The sequence below is a fragment of the Maniola hyperantus genome, chromosome 5, assembly GCF_902806685.2.
Source record: "Maniola hyperantus chromosome 5, iAphHyp1.2, whole genome shotgun sequence".
NCBI classification, from domain to species: Eukaryota; Metazoa; Arthropoda; class Insecta; order Lepidoptera; family Nymphalidae; genus Maniola; species Maniola hyperantus.
In genome coordinates, this window is record NC_048540.1 from 14,107,304 (window position 1) to 14,127,032 (window position 19,729).

The window sequence follows — 19,729 nt, forward strand, 5'->3', positions numbered from 1 at the left end:
CAGTCAGTCAGTCAGTCACCTTTTCCTTTTATATATTTAGATTAATTCGTAGTAAATAAACGTACTTTGACTCTCATTTGAATACCAACCAATGAAACTCAATGAAATTTTGTAAATACGTTATGTAGTATGTTGTATATCTAAGTCTGTGTTTTTCCAGATTTCTGTTAAAATATTTTGTTTGAAAGTTACACGGCTCAAGGATTTACATACGGATTTTTAAACCTGTAACTTTAAAACTAGACATTTCTATGTAAATCTGGCAAACCACAGCAAAAATGACCACAAACGTGTCTACAAAATTTTGTTGACTTTGGTTGCTTAATCTATATATATAAAAGGGAAAGGTGACTGACTGACTGACTGACTGACTGACTGATCTATCAACGCACATGTCAAACTACTGGACGGATCGGGCTGAAATTTGGCATGCAGATAGCTATTATGGCGTAGGCATCCGCTACGAAAGGATTTTTGAAAATTCAACTCCTAAGGGGGTGAAATAGGGTTTTGAAATTTTGTAGTCCACGCGGACGAAGTCGCGAGCATAAGCTAGTATTCAAATGCGAATGAAACTAAGTTTGTATGGAGCGAGTGACGGAAGGTCCTCTGTTAAGGGGGTCCGTATTTCTCGGACTCTCTTTGGGCATGTATTTCTAAACTTTCTGAGTTGATGCCTGAGAGTAGCTGAGAGTTCTCCATAATATTCTCAAATGTGTGTGTGAAGTCTACCAATCCGCACACGGCCAGCGTGGTATGGTACGTGGTAAATCCCTTCCCACTCTGAGAGTAGACCCGTGCTCTGTAGTGAGCCGGCGATGGGTTGATCATGTCATGTCAAAGGTTGTTTATAAGCAAATTCGAATATTTGGATCCAACGACACATACATTGCTGCATTTATTTGCATAGTTAAACCCAGCTCTAAACTACACGATTAGGTGTAAACAGTACCTACCTAACACGGAGAAATGTTTGCGACGAATCCCAGCAAGATTCACTCGTTATATAAAGCAGCTTCGAAGCAGTCAGTGTATTGACATTCACAGTTCGTTGTTTTATTATTTAGATAGATTTTCCCCGCAAAATCTGTGAACTACAGAACTACATAGAAGCACGTGCACTGCGGAATTAATTTCGCATCGGATTTTAATAGATTTAAATTCACGGATTTTAAGACGCACCGCAACTAGATTACAACATGGGGTTATTCAAGGGGCGGACCAACAAATTCCTAAAAGGCCGGCAACGCATCGGCGGATCCTCTGGTGCTGCAAATGTTCATGGGCGGCGGTAATCACTTTACATTAGGTGACCCGCCTGCTCGTTTGCTCGCTATCTTCTCTCCAAAGGTTGTTTATAAGCAAATTCGAATATTTGGATCCAACGAAACATACATTGCTGCATTTATTTGCATAGTTACCCAGCTTCAAACTACACGATTAGGTGTAAACAGTACTTACCTAACACGGAGAAATGTTTGCGACGAATCCCAACAAGATTCACTCGTTATCGTAGCTCTGAAGCAGTCAGTGTATTGACATTCGCAGTTCGTTGGAGCCTGCTTGTTTTATTTTTTAGATAAATCTTGCGCGAAATAGCTGCGATTCGGTGATTCTGATATTTTTTTAGGGTTCCGTACCTCAAAAGGAAAAACGGAACCCTTATAGGATCACTTTGTTTCTGTCTGTCTATCTGTCCGTCTGTCTGTCAAGAAACCTACAGGGAAATGATGAAATCAAATGAAATGATCATGAAATTTGGCAGGTAGGTATGTACATCTTATAGCTGACATTTGGGGGAAAATCTGAAAACCGTGAATTTAGGGTTAGATCACACAAATAAAATTAAATTGTGGTCATGAACTAATAATTAGTATTTTCAACTTTCGAAGTGAGATAACTACTCACGATATCAAGTGCGGTATCATATTAAAGGTATTCACATGTACATTCTAAAACAGATTTTTATGCATCATATCTTTTGAATTATCGTGCAAAATGTCGAAAAAATAAGACTGCAGTACGGAACCCCCATTGCGCGAGCCTGACTCGCACTTGGCCGGTTTTTTAAGATAAATCTTGCGCGAAATAGCTGCGATCCGGTGATTCTGTTTCTTTTTCACCCTTGATAATTGTAGCGGAAACGGCTTTTACATATAAGTATTTTTTTTTAAGCCCAACTAAGTACTTCAAAACTACTAGACGGATCGGGCTGTCTAGCATGCAAATAGCTGTTATAACGTAGATATTCGTAGATCCGGTAGATAACGTAGATAGAAGGATTTTTGAAAATTCAATCCCTAAAAGGGTTAAACAGGGGTTTGAAATTTTTGTAGTCCACGCGAACGAAGTCGCGAGCATAAGCTAGAAAATATATGAATAAAAAACCGGCCAAGTGCGGGTCAGCTCGCGCAACCAGTGTGCCGTACTACAGTCGTATTTTTTCGACATTTTGCACGATAATTCAAAAACTATGATGCATAAAAATAAATAAAAATCTGTTTTAGAATGCACAGGTGAAGCCCTTTCATATGATACCCCACTTGATATAGTTATCTTATTTCTAAAATTGAAAATACTAATTATTAATTTATGACTACAATTTAATTTTTTTGTGTGATGTAACCGCAAATTCGCGGTTTTTAGATTTTTCCCCGAATGTCTGCTATAAGAACTTACCTGCCAAATTTCATGAATCTAGGTCAACGGGGAGTACCCTGTAGGATTCTTGACAGACAGACAGACAGACAGACACCAAAGTGATCCTATAAGGGTTCCGTTTTTCCTTTTGAGGTACGGAACCCTAAAAAACACTTTACGCTTAAACCGCAAATCGTGTAATAACTTAACTGGAGCCGCTCGTAACTTTGATAAAGTATAAACAATTTCCTTAATTAGCCACAGTCTACACCTCCGGGCCGCTCGGGGAAATAATACACATACGCTTACACCATACACACACCGAGGTGAATGTGTAGACCTTTCCTAAGCCATGTGTGAAAGCTACCAAGTTTGCTAATCTAGCTAGGTAGATCGTTTACGAATTCATAGCCGAAAAGCGGAATTAAAACCTAATTAAGAATACTTTTTTTACTTTTATTTATATTGAAAATATTGAAGCTAGTCTAATCTACGTGGCACTCCCTACAAGTGACTTATGTCCAGCTGTGGACGTCTATCTGTAGACGGTGAAGATGATGATGTAGAATGGTGCCACAGTCTACACCTCCGCGCCGCTCGGGGAAATAATAACTTTACCTAGTTTACCTACACATACAGTTACACCATACACACACCGCACCGAGGTGAATGTGTAGACCTTTTTTAAGCCATGTGCGGGAGCTACTAAGTTTGCTAATCTAGTGATTATTTGTACTAAAACATTTTATGTACAATAAAGAGAAAAAGAGAGTAAAAGTGGACAGGGAAGCACTTATCTCAATGAGATATCTCTACCAGTGACCCTTGGCAGTGCCAGTAAAGGGAGTAGAACAACTGCATGTGTTCGAAAATTTATAATAAAATTCCAGACAACATCAAAAAAATTGAGAATAATATAGCGTTCATCAATAGGTAGGTACATTCAAAAAATTCTCAATCGAAGAAGCCTATTACAAGATTAATGACTATCTACTTGACGATTAATTAGCGCCGTCTCCCTACTAAAATTGCTGTGCCCCAACGGGGCTGCAATATTGTAATAATAATATATAATTGTTTAATAATTTATCAATATTGGAATGCAAGAATAATAATCTTTTAATCTTATATATAAATATATAAAAGGAAAAGGTGACTGACTGACTGACTGACTGAATGACTGACTGACTGACTGACTGATCTATCAACGCACAGCTCAAACTACTGGACGGATCGGGCTGAAATTTGGCATGCAGAATGCAGATAGCTATTATGACGTAGGCATCCGCTAAGAAAGGATTTTTGAAAATTCAACTCCTAAGGGGGTGAAATAGGGTTTTGAAATTTTGTAGTCCATGCGGACGAAGTCGCGAGCATAAGCTAGTTAATGACTAAATGACTAGAATAGCTCCTTTCTAATAATTAATTATTATGTTTTAAATTGTCCACAGAACTACCACCAGATAAGCCGACAATCAAAGCAGAAAAAGGCTGGTATGCATCAGGCGACTCGCTTCGAGCGCAATGCATCTCGCCACCAGCTGATCCACCAGCTAATCTCACTTGGCTGCTCAATGGAAGAGACGTAAGTTCTTTTGACTTTTTATGATATTTTATGTGTACCTACTTGTAAAGAAGTGGTGTGTATGCTCGACCGTACCAAAGGGAGAGCAGTTAGTTGGTTTTGCTTGGTAGCGCCAGCTGGGCCGACGCGACGGTTGTGTCTTTATAATTATATAGTGCAGATTTCAGAAAACTCTCGTAGTGCGATTCAAATTTGCATGTTCTCCTTTCACTTTCGAGGAAGCTACCCGTGCTGCCATCTAGTGAGAGCGGCGTGAGTAGTCAAGGCTTGGTTTCGTATCCAATGGCGACTGCCACATACTAAAATATAGTGTTTTGGTCTAATCTCCCAAATTTGCTTTTGAAGGTTGATAATTGAGTAAACCATATCGATATGTAAATAAGTACGTTATTGTTCAATGACTAGTGAACTGTGACCAGCTCTATGTTGGCATGGAGACACGATAACTGCAATTTGCAAAGGGTACGACAGCTTATCAAATCCATACCGTTAAACGGCATCGTATCAATACAAGGTAGACTTCCATGGGCCGCAGTCGAAAAGAACGATGCACGCGCGGCGTGGGCCGTACTGACGCGACAATACCTACTAACTTTTACCCGAAATCGAACCCCGGACTCTCGAACAGGAAGCCGAAGTCTTAATCACTGGGCTATTACCGCTGATTATTACAATCAATTATGACATCAAAAATTTCAGGTTACCCAAGCAATAAATAAAATTTTAAGTTACATCCTGAAACTAGAGCTGGAAAGAGCTGTTTCCGTAGTTTATCGATTTTATATACTCTGTAGGTACTCGAAGTGCACCCTTACAAGTAATTATCAATTAGTCGCTGACGTCTGCTGCACTGACGTCGACGTGACGTCATGACGTTCCAGATTAATGAGTCTTTCCCTTTTATCGAAGCGCATTCGTTCCTCATCACTACAGAAAAAGTCTTTTAAATGAAATGTTGTTTAAGCAGAAATTTATTGCGCACAATTTTAAATGTCTGTATCGAAATGCTCATTAATAATGTCGAAATATTATTTACTAGGGCATTCTAGGTTTTAAGAATCCCGTAGAAACTCTTTGTTTTTATCTCATGTATCCGGGATAAAAATTAGCGAACGTTTATTCCCGGGATGTAAGCTCTCTACACCTACTAAATTTCGCGCTAACTTCAGTACACTGCGCCGCCCCCTTACAATGCCTGATTCGTGTCGGGCGAACTCAATAGCGAATCGTACAAATATTGAGTGTCTTTTCTAGAGACAATCTATTGTATTCTATTCAAAGCCATTGTACTATATGTATGGGTTCATTGGTTTCATTGATACGGTTTTCGAGTATAGGCGCATTTTCTAATAATTCATAGTATTCATGGAATATTGTACCTACCTACTTACCTCGTGTGATTATAACTTGATAGCCACCGCCCGCGGCTTCAAAGATAAAAGATTAAGATTAACCACCACCATTTGGAATGGTAGGAAGTAAAATGCTGTATACAAACGACCTGCAACCGTAAAACATGTCTAATATTTCTGTGAGGTAAGGCTAAAAATGCATCAAAATCGGTCCAATATTTTTAGAGGAAAATGACATTCCGTACTCCTAAAAAGTTATTCAATTTTCCGAAAAAAATAATTGTGTATTTTAACTACTGAAAACGGCAAGCGGCGCAAGTATGCCTCTCTTATCGAGAGTTACATTTTTGTTACGTTTGCCGTGGAGACCCTGAGGCCATGGAGTCTTAGTGCTAAAAAAATTTACGAGACATTTCACCGCGATTAATAGCCTCATCCCTTCTCACTCTGAGAGGAGACCCGTGCTCTGTAGTGAGCCGGTGATGGGTTGATCATGATGATGATGAATAGCCTCATCTGGTGACAGAAGGGCTGGCTAATTTTTTGCGCAACGGATCAGCCTGGCTGTCCAGCGCGGAAATGCAGCCAGTATTCTTGGCACCATTCCACGCGGGCATGATTTGTATAGTAATTAGATAAGGCTAGCTTTAAGCTTTATATTTTCACATAAAAAAAAACTACTGCATTCAAGTTTAAAATGGTTGAATTGGCTTTGAATATCAAGTCAAAAAAATAAAAACATTTTCTCCTTCTAACACTCAAATATAAATTTATATTCATAGCTCCGGAGCAAACTATAACTATATTTCACCCCAGTTCATTGTAAAATGAAATTCACTGTTTAAATCTATTATATCCTAGAAATTTGAAATCGCTTGACCTGGAAACCCAAAATGTGCACAGAATTGGGTTTCCTTTATTACAAATTCACAGAGATGTACGTAAAATTAAATAAGGACATAGTTTGTGGAATTGACGGTCCTGAGAGATTGATTGATTTTGATTTTTAAATGTCATTTATTTTTATAATAATAACAACAAAGTTATGCAACAGTTTTTCAAGATAACTTATTGCTAACAGTATTAAATATTTGTTTGTACACTTGTACCTACCTACAACTACATACGTAGCGTACAGACAATTAGATCCTATTTTATATTACTTTATCGCTAAATCATAATTATAATTTGAGCCTCAATAGCTCAACGGTTGAGGAGTGGACTGAATTTCGAAAGGTCGGCGGTTCAAACCCCACCCGTTGCACTATTGTCGTACCTACTCCTAGCACAAGCTTTACGCTTAGTTGGAGAGGAAAGGGGAATATTAGTCCTGATTAGCATGGCTAATATTCTTTAAAAAAAAAAATATAACAATATTCGGAGTAAGCTATTATGTCTACTACGAAAAACAATGTTTTTTATTTTAAATAAAAAAGAGTACAAACACGACGCCAAAAGCATTAAACTATTACTTACTAGCTGATGCCCGTGACTTCGTTCGCGTGCAATTAGGTTTTTAAAAATCCCGTGGGAACTCTTTGGTTTTCCGGGATAAAAATGATTTGTCCTTCAATCACGTCGCAACGGTGCAACGGATTGATGTGATTTTTTGCATGGGTAGGTATAGATAAAGACCTGGAGAGTGACATAGCCTACTTTTTATCCCAGAAAATCGAAGAGTTCCCGCGGGATTTTTAAAAACCTAATTCCACGCGGACGAAGTCGCGGGCATCAGCTAGTGCCTTATAAATATGGTAATTTCAAATAACACTTACTGTGAAACACAAACTTTTTAGTCACACTAGAATAAAATCGCTAACAAAAATGAAAACAAAGAAAGTTACAGCTTGTCGCTTGCATACAGTTGCAGAACTACTCGGCATGCATCTCGCTTGAACAATCCACAATGTAACTCGGATGCACACTCAAACCCATACTTCCATACTAATATCATAAATGAAGCCATGAGAGCCAGAGTGGCCTAACAGTTTTTTTTTTCAAGTGATATTATAATTAATATACAATCAATTAAAATTGCTGTCAACCCGTAAACCAACTGTAAACTGCAAGTTAAAGATAATAAATAATAAATTAAAATAAGAAATAATAAATTTTAATATAGCGCTATGACTTTACCATAGCAATTTTCTATTACTTTTTACGGCTAAACCACCTAACCGATCATGACGAAATTCGGTACAGAGATGCTTAATTTTTTTGCATCCTAAAACCACACATCAAATATTTTTATCCCAAAAAATCAAATATCCACGGGATTTTTAAGAAACCTTAATCCCATGACGATAAGTCGCAGGCGTCATCTAGTTTTAAATATTTTATTAGCTAATCCAATATAACGTAAAACATTTTAAAATATAATTGCTTTGTTAAACTTTAAAATATTTAGTTCAGTAAAGGGTCAAACTTAATTATAATCAGTTAGCGAGGGGTATAGAAATAAATTTCACTTTGTTAAATTTTACTACACCCCAACCGACTATAGAGAAACCCCCGTATATTGTGATAAAGCCCCCGTGTAAGCTTGTCCCATATCTCTTTGTTTGCGGAAGTTTATTTATTAACTGGTCTTAGCCGCTGGCGATTGTCAGGACTCGATATTTACTAATTTAGAGCTGTTGTACCATTCGGGGATTACAAATTCGTGCACTGGAAGCTTACTGTTTTGCTCTGTATTTAGCATACGACTATTATTACAGCTACCGGGAATTATTTACTAAATTCCAATAAGCTAAAATCATGTCTAATGTTCATGTCCCGGCCTATCTGGCAATCGTGTAGCTCTGCATTCGAAATTGTAGACAAGAATGTATAGGTATCGTCCGTGACAGGTTGGAATAGTAATCGTGGTGTGTTATAAAAAATAACAATAAAATTCATTATAAATATTGATAAGTAACATTATTTTATTGCGATAGCTTCATTGTGGTTTCCAATGTGCTAGAATGGCCATCTCGCACGTGGGCACTATACTAGCTGAACAGACGACATCAGAGATTCCCACATAAATAGATTCTGCCAAGAATAGAACCTGGGTCCTCCCAACGATAAGGCCACAGCACGTCCACAGCTCTCACAACTTTTCCACTACATCTAACTAACCCGATTTATTTGCAACAGATATAAAGTTGAAGCAAGAGAGTATAAATAAAAGTTTTCAAGACGACGACATTGTGATTTTAAACATTCAACGTCTTATTGGTATATCTATCGTATATCTACAGATAGAATATTTACAAGTTATGCCATTTGTGAATGCATGCGGATCTCAGTATGGATTCTTCAACGGGATATCTTGTGAGTAGGGTTTGACATTTGTACAATGTATTTGTATTTATTTCTGTGCTGCTGCAGTCAGTTTAATATCAGCTGTTGTCGGGTCTAGGTACAGTACGTGACCGAAAGTAATGTACATCGGCCTTTAGAATGCCTTTTCGGCTTTGTAGAGCGTTGTGTTTGTCACTCATACCTATATGACGTTTTGTCTCAACGACAGAGACAATGCTCTACAAATCTGCTATCTGCTTCTAAAGGTCGATGTACATTACTTTCGGACGAGTACTGTACTGTTGTACCTGTAATAAGTTTCACATTTTCACAAAAGTTTAAAATTTCTTTATGCGAGCGCCCATACTTTCTAGGGTAGTGGTCATCATGGCGCCTCCACCACTTGGTAATTTAAGCTAATGCCCCAAGCAGAAGGGCTGGAATAACCAGTGTCACTGGGACGCCCCTAAGCTAATAATAATGATGATCACAAAAATGAACATTTCATGAAAGAGGCAATCCAGATAAAGCCTGTTGAAACTGTGTAGAATCGGATAAACAAGCAAAATGGCCGGATGGAGAAGATCTCTTTCAAATAAGAACAATTTGTTGGCGAAACAATGAAACAGCGCAAAGATGCTCGAGCTGAAAACTTTTATTTGTGTTGAGAAGTTGGTAAAAGGGTGCTGTTTAATGATAAGAAAGTTTCCTTTACCTTGGGAGGTGGGTAAATAATGTAGTATATCGGGAAGAAGTAGATACTTTACATTACGCATATATTCTGTTGTCTGGTGGGAGGCTTCGGCCGCGGCTATTTACCACCCTACTGGCCAAGCCGTGCCGCCAAGCGATTTAGCCTTCCGGTACGATGTCGCATAGAAACCAAAAGGGTATGGGTTTAATGAAAACTGCAATACCCCTTCCAGGATAACCCGCTTTCATCTTAGACTGCAACATCACTGTCAAGGGCTAACTTGAATTTTAAAAAAAAATCCTCTTTCCTGTCTTCTCATCAGCAAGAATTATAGGTACGCTATTATGAACATTGGTAAAATGCCATTATTTTGAAATCACAAACTTTTGCCAGGACTTTTGCATTTCGTTTCGCTTCCATAAAATAGAACGCAAAAACGTGTAGAATTTAAACGTGTTTAAAAGTTGAACACATCAACGGAACGACTTTAGTTCGTGATAATATAAGCTTTAAGACAGAGAGAGCAGCAATTTTACCGCGGAAAATATACGAGATAACGGATGGATAATTCCGTAAAGAAGACAGTAAACAGGGTTTCGTAGTGCGTGGAATAAACTGTGTCGTGCGCATACCAATGAGGCTACCACAGACGACGTTCGAGAGATAATATGCGAGACATCAACACAGATATTATGTCATACTATGAAGATAGTATTGGTAGGTATAATGCCATTATTTTGAAGTCATAAACTTTCACCAGGACTTTTCGTTTCGTCTTGCTTCCATAAAATAGAACGTGTTAAATAAAGTTGAGCACATCAATGGAACGACTTTAGTTCGTGATAATATAAGCGTTAAGACGTAGAGAGCAGCAATTTCACCGCGGAAATATACGAGATAACGGATGGATAATTCCGTAAAGGAGACTGTAAACAGGGTTTCGTAGAGCGTCGAATAAACTGTGTCGTGCGCATACCAATGAGGCTACCACAGACGACGTTCGAGAGATAATATGCGAGACATCAACACAGATATGTCATAATGGGAATATGATTATGTTTGGGGAATATAGGGGAAATATAATATGACTTTTTTATTATATATTCGTACTGTTTATGAAAATATTACAATAACACTCGTACCTAATCTAATCTCATCACTGTACAAGACAAGCCCGTGTGGAAAAAAAAGTTTTTCTAAAAATGTACGGTGCGTTTTAAGCAATTAAATAATTAAATATCACTTCCTTTAACGGTAAATGAAAATTTCACGAGGAAATCTGCTTGCCTGAGAGTCCATAATCTTCTCAAATGTGTATAAATGATGCTAGTTTGCGCTGGGCTAGAATGGTAGAATATGGCCTAAGCTTATCTCATTCGGAGAGGAGACCCGTGCTTAAGGTGACGCAGGACGCTCGACCGAAATTGGCAGTGCACGTGGGTAACATGTTTGCTTTTCACTTGACATTGTATGAGAAAGTTGAGAGGCACGATGATTTTCACTGAAATCAAGCGCGCGAAAAGGGTTTAGGAAATGTATTTTTGAGAAAAAACTGCTGAATTTATGTTGGCAAAGTAAAGTTATTTCAACTAATGAATAAATAAACTACGTCTAATGATAAATTGTTTTAGAATTTTCATGTCCCTAATCTTATTTATTTACGCCCAAAGTTGTCATTAATTTAGTGTTGAAATAGGAATCTTTGAGCCTCGTAACTTTTAAAGCAATATTTTTTTCAATGTTTTATATATCAATAAACCTAGATAATGACGAGATAAATCGATATAATTCTTAGTTTTGTGCGTACAATATCGAATATTGTTGTAATTTCCCTCCTACGTTTGTATGGAGAAAGCACTGAACTGAGTCCCCTTAATAAATAATGCTTGGAACTTGCTAATTCTATTGTTATTCTTAATTTGCTTATTTATTGCTATTTGCTGTTCTCCCCTACAAGAGACCTATGTCCAGCAGTGGTCTATCGGTTGATACTAATGAGCTTACGATGGCTTTCAACTTTCAGTATTAGTCTCTTGCACATTTATCTTTTATCTTCTCTATGTACTTATAAAAAGAAAAAGCTGCCTGCCTGACTGACTGACTGACTGACTGACTGATTTATCAACGCACAGCTCAAACTACTGGACGAATCGGTCTGAAATTTGACATGTAGATAGATATTACGACGCAGACATCTGCTAAGAAAGGATTTTTGAAAATTTTATCCCTAAAGGGGTAAAAAGGGTTTGAAATTTGTGTAGTCTACGTGGACGAAGTCGCGGGCATAAGCTAGTTATTTTATGAACTCAAGGCACACATCGAGTCGGTAATTCCATAAAGAACACTGAAGACAGAGGGCGTAAATAATGCCTTGAATAAACTGTGTCGTGCGCATACCAATGAGTCTGTGAGACTTGAGACAACGTCGAAAATATATGGAAGATATCAACAGAGATCTTTAATAATGGAAATATGATTGTGTTTGGGGTGAAAACGATCTGAGGCGTCGTAACTTTTGCCCGCTGATGACTCTTTGCGTGTGAATAATGGATGTGTGTCTTCAAGAGTTATTTTATTCTAATCTACGAGTATTTATTATATTGTTTTCCTTACTTTAGTATATTCTGGGAACATTATTAGGGAAATAATATTGGATCTGTTTCTAATCTTCCTTCCAAATTAAAGCCAATACGATACACGGTGAAGTTTTAGTGGTTGTCTTCCCGCGGCAGAACGATTTGCCCTCAGTAGTACTATCGAAGTTTTGAGTTAAACTTAAAAAGTAAAAATGTTTTTGTTTTGAAATAATTAAAAAAAATCATCAACTCGACAGTGTGAGAAACTATAGTAACCCACTAGATGTAATGTGAATAGTAGCTAGGTACATTCACTCAAACCGCGCTGCCAATAAAGTGAAAAAGTTTAGAGCAGAAAAAACTCTCGCGCGTAGTGATACGGCATAAACTAGCCTGCACGCACGTGGTGCTACTATTGGTTCGAGGTCTCTTTCGATTTTTGTTTTTCTCGATTGTAAATTTGACATTTTTGACTCCTAATAATTTTTTATATTTATAAATCGATTGTAATACCACGACAAAATCATTTCGCTTTGGGAAAACAACCATTAAAATTTCAGCGTGTATACGCACAGTACCTACGCATAAAATAAAAAGGACACTCTTAGGGGTTGAATTTTCAATAATCCTTTCTTAGTGGATGCCTTCGTCATAATAGCTCATCTGTATGCCAAATTTCAGCCTGATTTGCCGATAAGTTTGAGCTGTGCGTTGATAGATCAGTCAGTCAGTTAGTTAGTCACTTTTCCCTTTTATAATATTTAGATAATAGGTATAAAGTACAACATACTTCTTCTTCAAAGCATAGTATTAATATCAGGCTGGACTCACTTGGTATGACAGTAAACTTTATATTTTATCTACACACAAAGTGGACAAAAATTGCTTTTTCTCAAAACTCATCTATCATTGTGCGGATTGGTTCTGGTTTGCGTAAATAGGGCCACTTATACTTATAGGTGCTTATAGTACGCGACAGGTCAAGATGGCAATCGTGCTATGAGGCAGGGGACGCCCCGCTCACCCGCATAACGTCCCGCATAACGTCTGCGCTCGCCCGCCCCGGTTTAGGTTATTATCATCCCACCCCGATTATCTCGACCTGTCGCGTACTATAGTCCTCGCGGACCAAATCCCACCAGACCACAATACATCAGATACGAAATCGATAAGATAATTTTGATAGTTTTTATTTAGATTTTCCACATCCTGCGACCTCCACAATAACGTTTGTCTCGTAAATGGGTTACGAAGATCACTATCACTTTATCAACGTTGGAACTTTGCCAGCCTTAGATTAGGTTAAAGAGTATAATTCATAATGCATGAGCACTGCCTAGACATTAAATACGAAGAGTAAATTAATTTTAATGTTTTAAGCTATCATGATCAACGCATTGCCGGCTCACTACTGAGCACGGGTCACCTTCTCAGATTAAAAATGTTTTGGCCAAATTGGGAGACTTCATACACCTTTGAGAATAATATGGAAACTACTCAGGCGTGCAAGTTTCCTTGCGATGTTTTTCTGCACCATTAAAACAAGTGATAGTTAATAACTTAAAACGCACATAATCCTGAATACTTAGTTAGAGGTACGTGCCCAGCATCGAACCTTGGATATCCCGAAGCTACCAACGTGGATAGAAGGAACTTGAAGACCGACATCTTAACCAATAGGCTATCACCACGACAATACAATATGTATAGTACAGGTTGAGATGGCAATCGGGGTATGAGGCGGGGGGACGCCCCGCACACTCGCACGCCACCTGCATTCCCCCGCAAATGGTTAACGCGGGGGCTGTGAGGGTGTGCGGGCTCTTCCCTCCCCAATTACCATCTCAACCTGTTGCGTACTATACCTACTAACCTACCTATCTATAGTAAAAAGTATATTTATGCAAAAAAAAAATGCTGCAGCAGTTTTTGCAACTACCCTAAATCCACGCAGATGAAGTCGGAGGCAAAAGTGAGTAAGTACACAAATTACACGTATACATTGCACAAACTACTGAAGGCTCTGAAGGCTCAGAAAAAAATTGAAAAATATTCCTTCATTTTACCTTTAAAAAAAATACGCAGAGAACAAAACACTGCAATTAATTTACTTAGAATAAAAAATCCCTCCATTTTACCTGTGCAAAAAAAATTCTTTCATTCATTTCCGGCTATGATTCGCGCGCACAATTCAAACGGCCGGCGCGGCGGGCGGGCGGGCGGGCGGTTGGCGCGGAGGCAAAAGTGTCATGCATGGAAAATTTATTCAAGTCGCGTCCTTCCTGGACCTTTGTGTTGCTAATTCAATTTTATTATTTTTTCCATTCTTTCTGTCATTAACTGCGCTGTAATTTAACCAGCAATTTGACCAAAAAAATTCTAATTTTGTGTCCGAAATTTGTGTAGTCCACGCGGACGAAGTCGCGAGCATAAGCTAGTAAAATATAATATCAATATTATAAATGCGAAAACATTTTGACTGTCTATCTAGAGCCTTTTCACGGCCCATCCGCTTCACCACTTTTGAGAAATTTAGTACCTAGGTACAGAACTAGTTTGCGTTCTGAAAACAGAGATGATAGGCTAATTTTAATAAGCTTAAATATTGCTGCATTTTTGTCTCCAAATCGGTTTATTTAAATTTTAAAGCCTTACTACCTTGACCCATATTAGTAGTTTAGAATTTTCAACTAAAAGCTTGATTATTTGCCTCCATTTACATATTTAATAGCGTCGATAGCTTACGACAGGCTGGTAGACGTTTATAAATATAGCTTGGCTTGCCCTGCTGCACGATCGTAGGACGGCAAATGATTGAGCGTTGTCATCATTCACTCTACCGTACTCACGTGAAAACGGTTTTATAGGAAATAGTGATGTCAGTGATAGATATCGATAATAACAGCCTTATCTTGGCGGGGAACTTTATTTAGCAAATTGGGTATTAGGGTGCTCTTTGAAAGGATCATATATTTGAGCTGTGAATTGGAATGTAGGAGATTCATGATAGGGCGTTGAAATGGGTGAAAAATAACGTCACTATTTTTGAACCAAATTATATTTCGATTTGTTATAAATAGTTATCAAGATACTGAAGAAAATATAAAAATTTAGACATTCCTATACTTTGACGAAAGATTTTATACGTCTTTGTAACCTGCCAAAGTCACCATGATCCAAAATTCATAGTCGCTGATCGACGATCGTTCCTCCCTGTGTTGGTATTGTCACCAACACAGAGAAACTTTCAGCTTTTATAAAATAACGAAGGTCTGGCCCTCACGGGCTCCCTCTCTATTGTTCTTAAATTCGTCAATAAATTATAGTAACTAAAGGGAGCATTCCTTTTAACTGACTTTAAAATGAAAAGGTTTTCAATCTGACTCGTATGTAGGTACGTATGGTAGTTGTAAGGTCTTAGTTCTCAAAACTACATACCTAAATCTGAGTTAGTATTAAAGTTTCAGAGACGATAATATATTTTTGTCGTTCTACAAACCCCACGCTCTGAATATAAAGGATGTGTATTTTCTTTATATATGTTTTATATTCTCTGACTGTAAGTGACAGTTGACATGTCTGGGTCATGTCACGGTGTCACACTTTCTTCTCACGTATGTCACCAGCTGCTTTAGTGACGGTTGACGTGTGTGTGACTTAATTTAATACATCGTTATGTTGCCTTATGTAGACTTCTCTGTTTTATAAGGCCAAGACGAAAGTCTAACGAAATTAAGCACTTCTTCGTTAGGTAGGATAGGTACATAACTTTATTTCACAATAATAATATTATGAAGGGAAGGTTTGTGTCAGTGTTTGTTACTCTTTCACGCAATAACTACTGAACAGATTTGGCTGAAACTTTGAATGGAGATAGCTTGTACCCTAACCTAACATATATTCTACTTTTTATCCCGGAAAATCTAAGACTTCCCCCGGGATTAAAAACCTATATCCACGAGGACAAAGTTGCGGGTATCATTCAGTACATTATAATTTGTTTTTACAATACTTTTTATACTTTGTATTTTAGCTTTCCAAGTAGTGATAGCTTAGTGGTTTAAGAAGAAGACTACGGCCTCTTACACTGGAATTCATAGACCAGATAGTGGTTCTTTAAGGGATCATTCAGACGACATGTATATAGGGTGTAACCAGAACGCTGGCAAAACCAAAGACAGGTGATAATATTGATGATTACTGATGTAATACCACAAAAAACGCGAAAAAAAATACAAATAAATCCTATAATTTTGTAAAAGTTTACGATTTATTGCAAATAAAACATCTAAGTGATGCTAGAGATCAACGAATGTTGCCGCCACAGGCCGCGTCGTAGGCGTTGACCCGAGTTTTTCACACTATACATTGCGGGTTTGAAAAATACTAAATCACTAAAACTACAAAATGAGGCAAATGGTTATTGGTATTGGATTGTGTTTAGGTAGTATGACTGGTAGTTCTGGTTACACTCTGTATATAGAAACATAATGCATTTCAAAGGTTGAACATGACAACTAACATGTCATCTGTATGGTCCTCTAAAGTAGCCCTATCTTGACTATAAATTCCAGTGTTACGGATACTATTATACGAACATCTCATACATGCTATGAAACAGGTGCTGTGAAGTTAATTATGCATAGGTAATTACTATGGTTAGAGTATTGTGTGAGATAGAGTTTGGCCGCAACAAGCAAACCACAAAACTACATGCCTACATCATCAACAGGTTCCCTACCTACTGGAGCGGCTTCAAATGTTACAAAGACCCAATTAGACTTGCTAAGTACTTCTATATAAAGGTACCTAGACTTCGATATATAAAGCCTAAAGACGAAAGTCTTTAATGAGTGTGTCCTACCTGTGATGACGTATGGCGCTGAAACGTAGACACTGACAGTTGGTCTTGTCCACAATCTCTCTGAGGGACAAAATTCGTAACGAGGAAATCCGTAAGAGAACCAGAGTGACCGACATAGCCCAACGAATTAGCCAGCTGAAGTGGCAGTGGGCAGAACCGATGGCCGATAGGGCAGACGTGTTCTGGAGTGGAGAGCGCGTATCAGCAAGCGCAGTGTGGGACGACCTCCAACCCGCTGGACTGACGACCTTAAGAAGATAGCGGGAAGTGGGTGGATGAGGAAGGCGGACGATCGTGTGTGGTGGCGTGCTCTTGGAAAGGCCTATGTCCAGCAGTGGACGCAAACAGGCTGATTGATTGATTGAGACTTCGATATGTCGCGGCCAAAGTGAATGACACGCGCGACGGATTTAAAACGTCGTCACTTTTTGGCTTTCGTCGTCATATTTGTATTATCATCATCGTCAAACGATAGATGTGCACTGCTGGATATAGGTAGGGACTTCCACACGCCACGGTTTTGCGCCGCCTGAATTGAGCGGCTCCCTGCGACTCATTTGATGTCACCTGTCCACCTAGTGGGGATGCGGACGCTGTGCTTCTCGGTGCGAGGTCGCCATTCTAGTACCTTGGAACCTCAACATCTATCAGTTTTTAGGGCTCCGTACCTCAAAAGGAAAAATGGAACCCTTATAGGTCTGTCAAGAAACCTACAGGGTACTTCCCGTTGACCTATAACCGTGAAATTTGGCAGGTAGGTAGGTCTTATAGCTGGCATTAGGGGAAAAATATGAAAACCGTGAATTTGTGGTTATATCACACAAAAAGAAATTGTAGTCATAAACTAGTAATTAGTATTTTCAATTTTCGAATTAAGATAACTATATCAAGTGGGGTATCATATGAAAGGGCTTCACCTGTGCATTCTAAAACATATTTGTATTTATTTTTACGCATCGAGGTTTTTTAATTATCGTGCAAAATGTCGAAAAAATACGACTGAAGTACGGAACCCTCGTCGCGCGAGCCTGACTCGCACTTGGCCGGTTTTTTTCGGACTATGTGCCCTGCTTATTGCCACTTTAGTTTCACAGGTCACAACCCGATCAGTATCATTTGGTTTTAACTAAAGCTTGGAAGTGAGAAATATCAACCTGAATAATGATAATGTCAAAGATCTCCCACGTTTTATTTTAATCAAAAATTCGAGCGTTTGTGCATTCGAATCTTATTGAACATACCTATTGAAAACGACGTTAGCCCACGTAATGACAGTAGAATAGAAAAGAATAAAATGGAATTAGCAACACAAAGGTCCAGAGCGGACGCGGCTTGAATAAATTTGTCGTGCATGACTTTTTACCTCTACGCCATGTCTACGACTTTTGGGTTTCGCGGATGGAATAATAGCAACCGAGACCTTCGAGATCATCCGAGAGAACTTATTTCAAATTTTTTACTTTTTTATGGTCTCTCTCTGCGTCGTATTGCTCATTGCTGAAGGTCGTGATATCAATACCCTTATTATAAATGCGAAAGTGTGTTTGTTTGTTGGTTTATTGGTTTATTGGTTTGTTGGTTTGTTCATGTGGGATATCGTATAAAAATAAAGCCTCATTTGCATATTTTAAAATACGTTTTTATTAAATTTCTTTTTCTAAGCCACATATAAGTACCTACTTTTTGATTTAGGTATCATAAAAATCTCTAAAAATGTTGTAGCCTAGTGGACAAGTAAAGCTAAATGTAGAAATAACGGTTCTTGAAAAAACGTAATATCGGTCAAGTTAATAGTGTTTATCTATTTGATAGATAAAAGCTTCGTCCCATCTCGAGAGTATCTTAGTTCAAAATAATCTTAGTATCGAAGCGTGGGCAAATAATACACGAGGACGTTACAAAATTCTATTACTGTCGAGTGTCTTGGGACATACGACGAGGCGTACCTATTGTCTTATTTTAGACGGCTGGGGAACAGGGTAGGCTTAAGATACCGCCAGTTATGAAAAGACTTTAGTAGCAAAGTGGTTTAATTTAATGCTTTTACAAGTTCGACGACTTTCGTGTTAGGCGCTGTCTTAAAAATGGGAGGTCCTAGATTCGAATCCCAGCATGATCTATTCTGGGATTTATAGTAATTTTTAAAATACTGTCTCTTAATATCGGTCGGGTGTGAGGCTTCAGGCTTCGACCGCATTTTTTTCCCGCTGGTAAAAATCATTTATTTCCACCAAATACAAAATCATATTTTTGTTAGTATTGACACGTACCTTAAAACTAATTATTATAAAATTCTTACCAAAACAATACTGTGCACCTGTTTTCCGAACTAGTAGAAACTGTGTCTCGGAAAACAGGGCCTTCAGCTCGGTGAATACAAAGCTAACTACATACTAACTAACATACTAACTAAACATAAGAGCTAAACAAAATAATATGTGCGTGGAAGTCCATGTTATCTGTGTTTGTGTGTGCGTGAGTGCGTGTGTGTGGGGGTGTAAGTGAATGAGCATGTATAATTTGCATATGTGAGTGTCTTTGTATATGTTTGTGTACAATTGGGGTTACACTAGAATATCCAAAAGTCTTTCAGTATCCGAGTAAGTTTGTTTCAGAAGCCATTCCTTAAGAGAAATGCATCCCGCACAAGAGTGTATTATGTGGAACTCACTGTAATTGTTACAACCTTCAGCATACCCACTAAAAATCCGGATCCGACGTCCTGACGTTGAA

At 38.3% G+C, this 19,729-nt stretch overlaps 1 protein-coding gene across 1 annotated transcript in view; it reads left to right on the forward strand.

The window, feature by feature from the left end:
* LOC117982145 (uncharacterized) overlaps positions 1-19,729 on the forward strand; it is a 328,575-nt gene that overhangs the window by 247,842 nt on the left and 61,004 nt on the right. Inside the window, exon 5 of the mRNA XM_034968440.2 lies at positions 4,092-4,225. Within this exon, the coding sequence (XP_034824331.1) occupies positions 4,092-4,225 (134 nt within the window). The remainder of the gene's footprint in view (positions 1-4,091; positions 4,226-19,729) is intronic.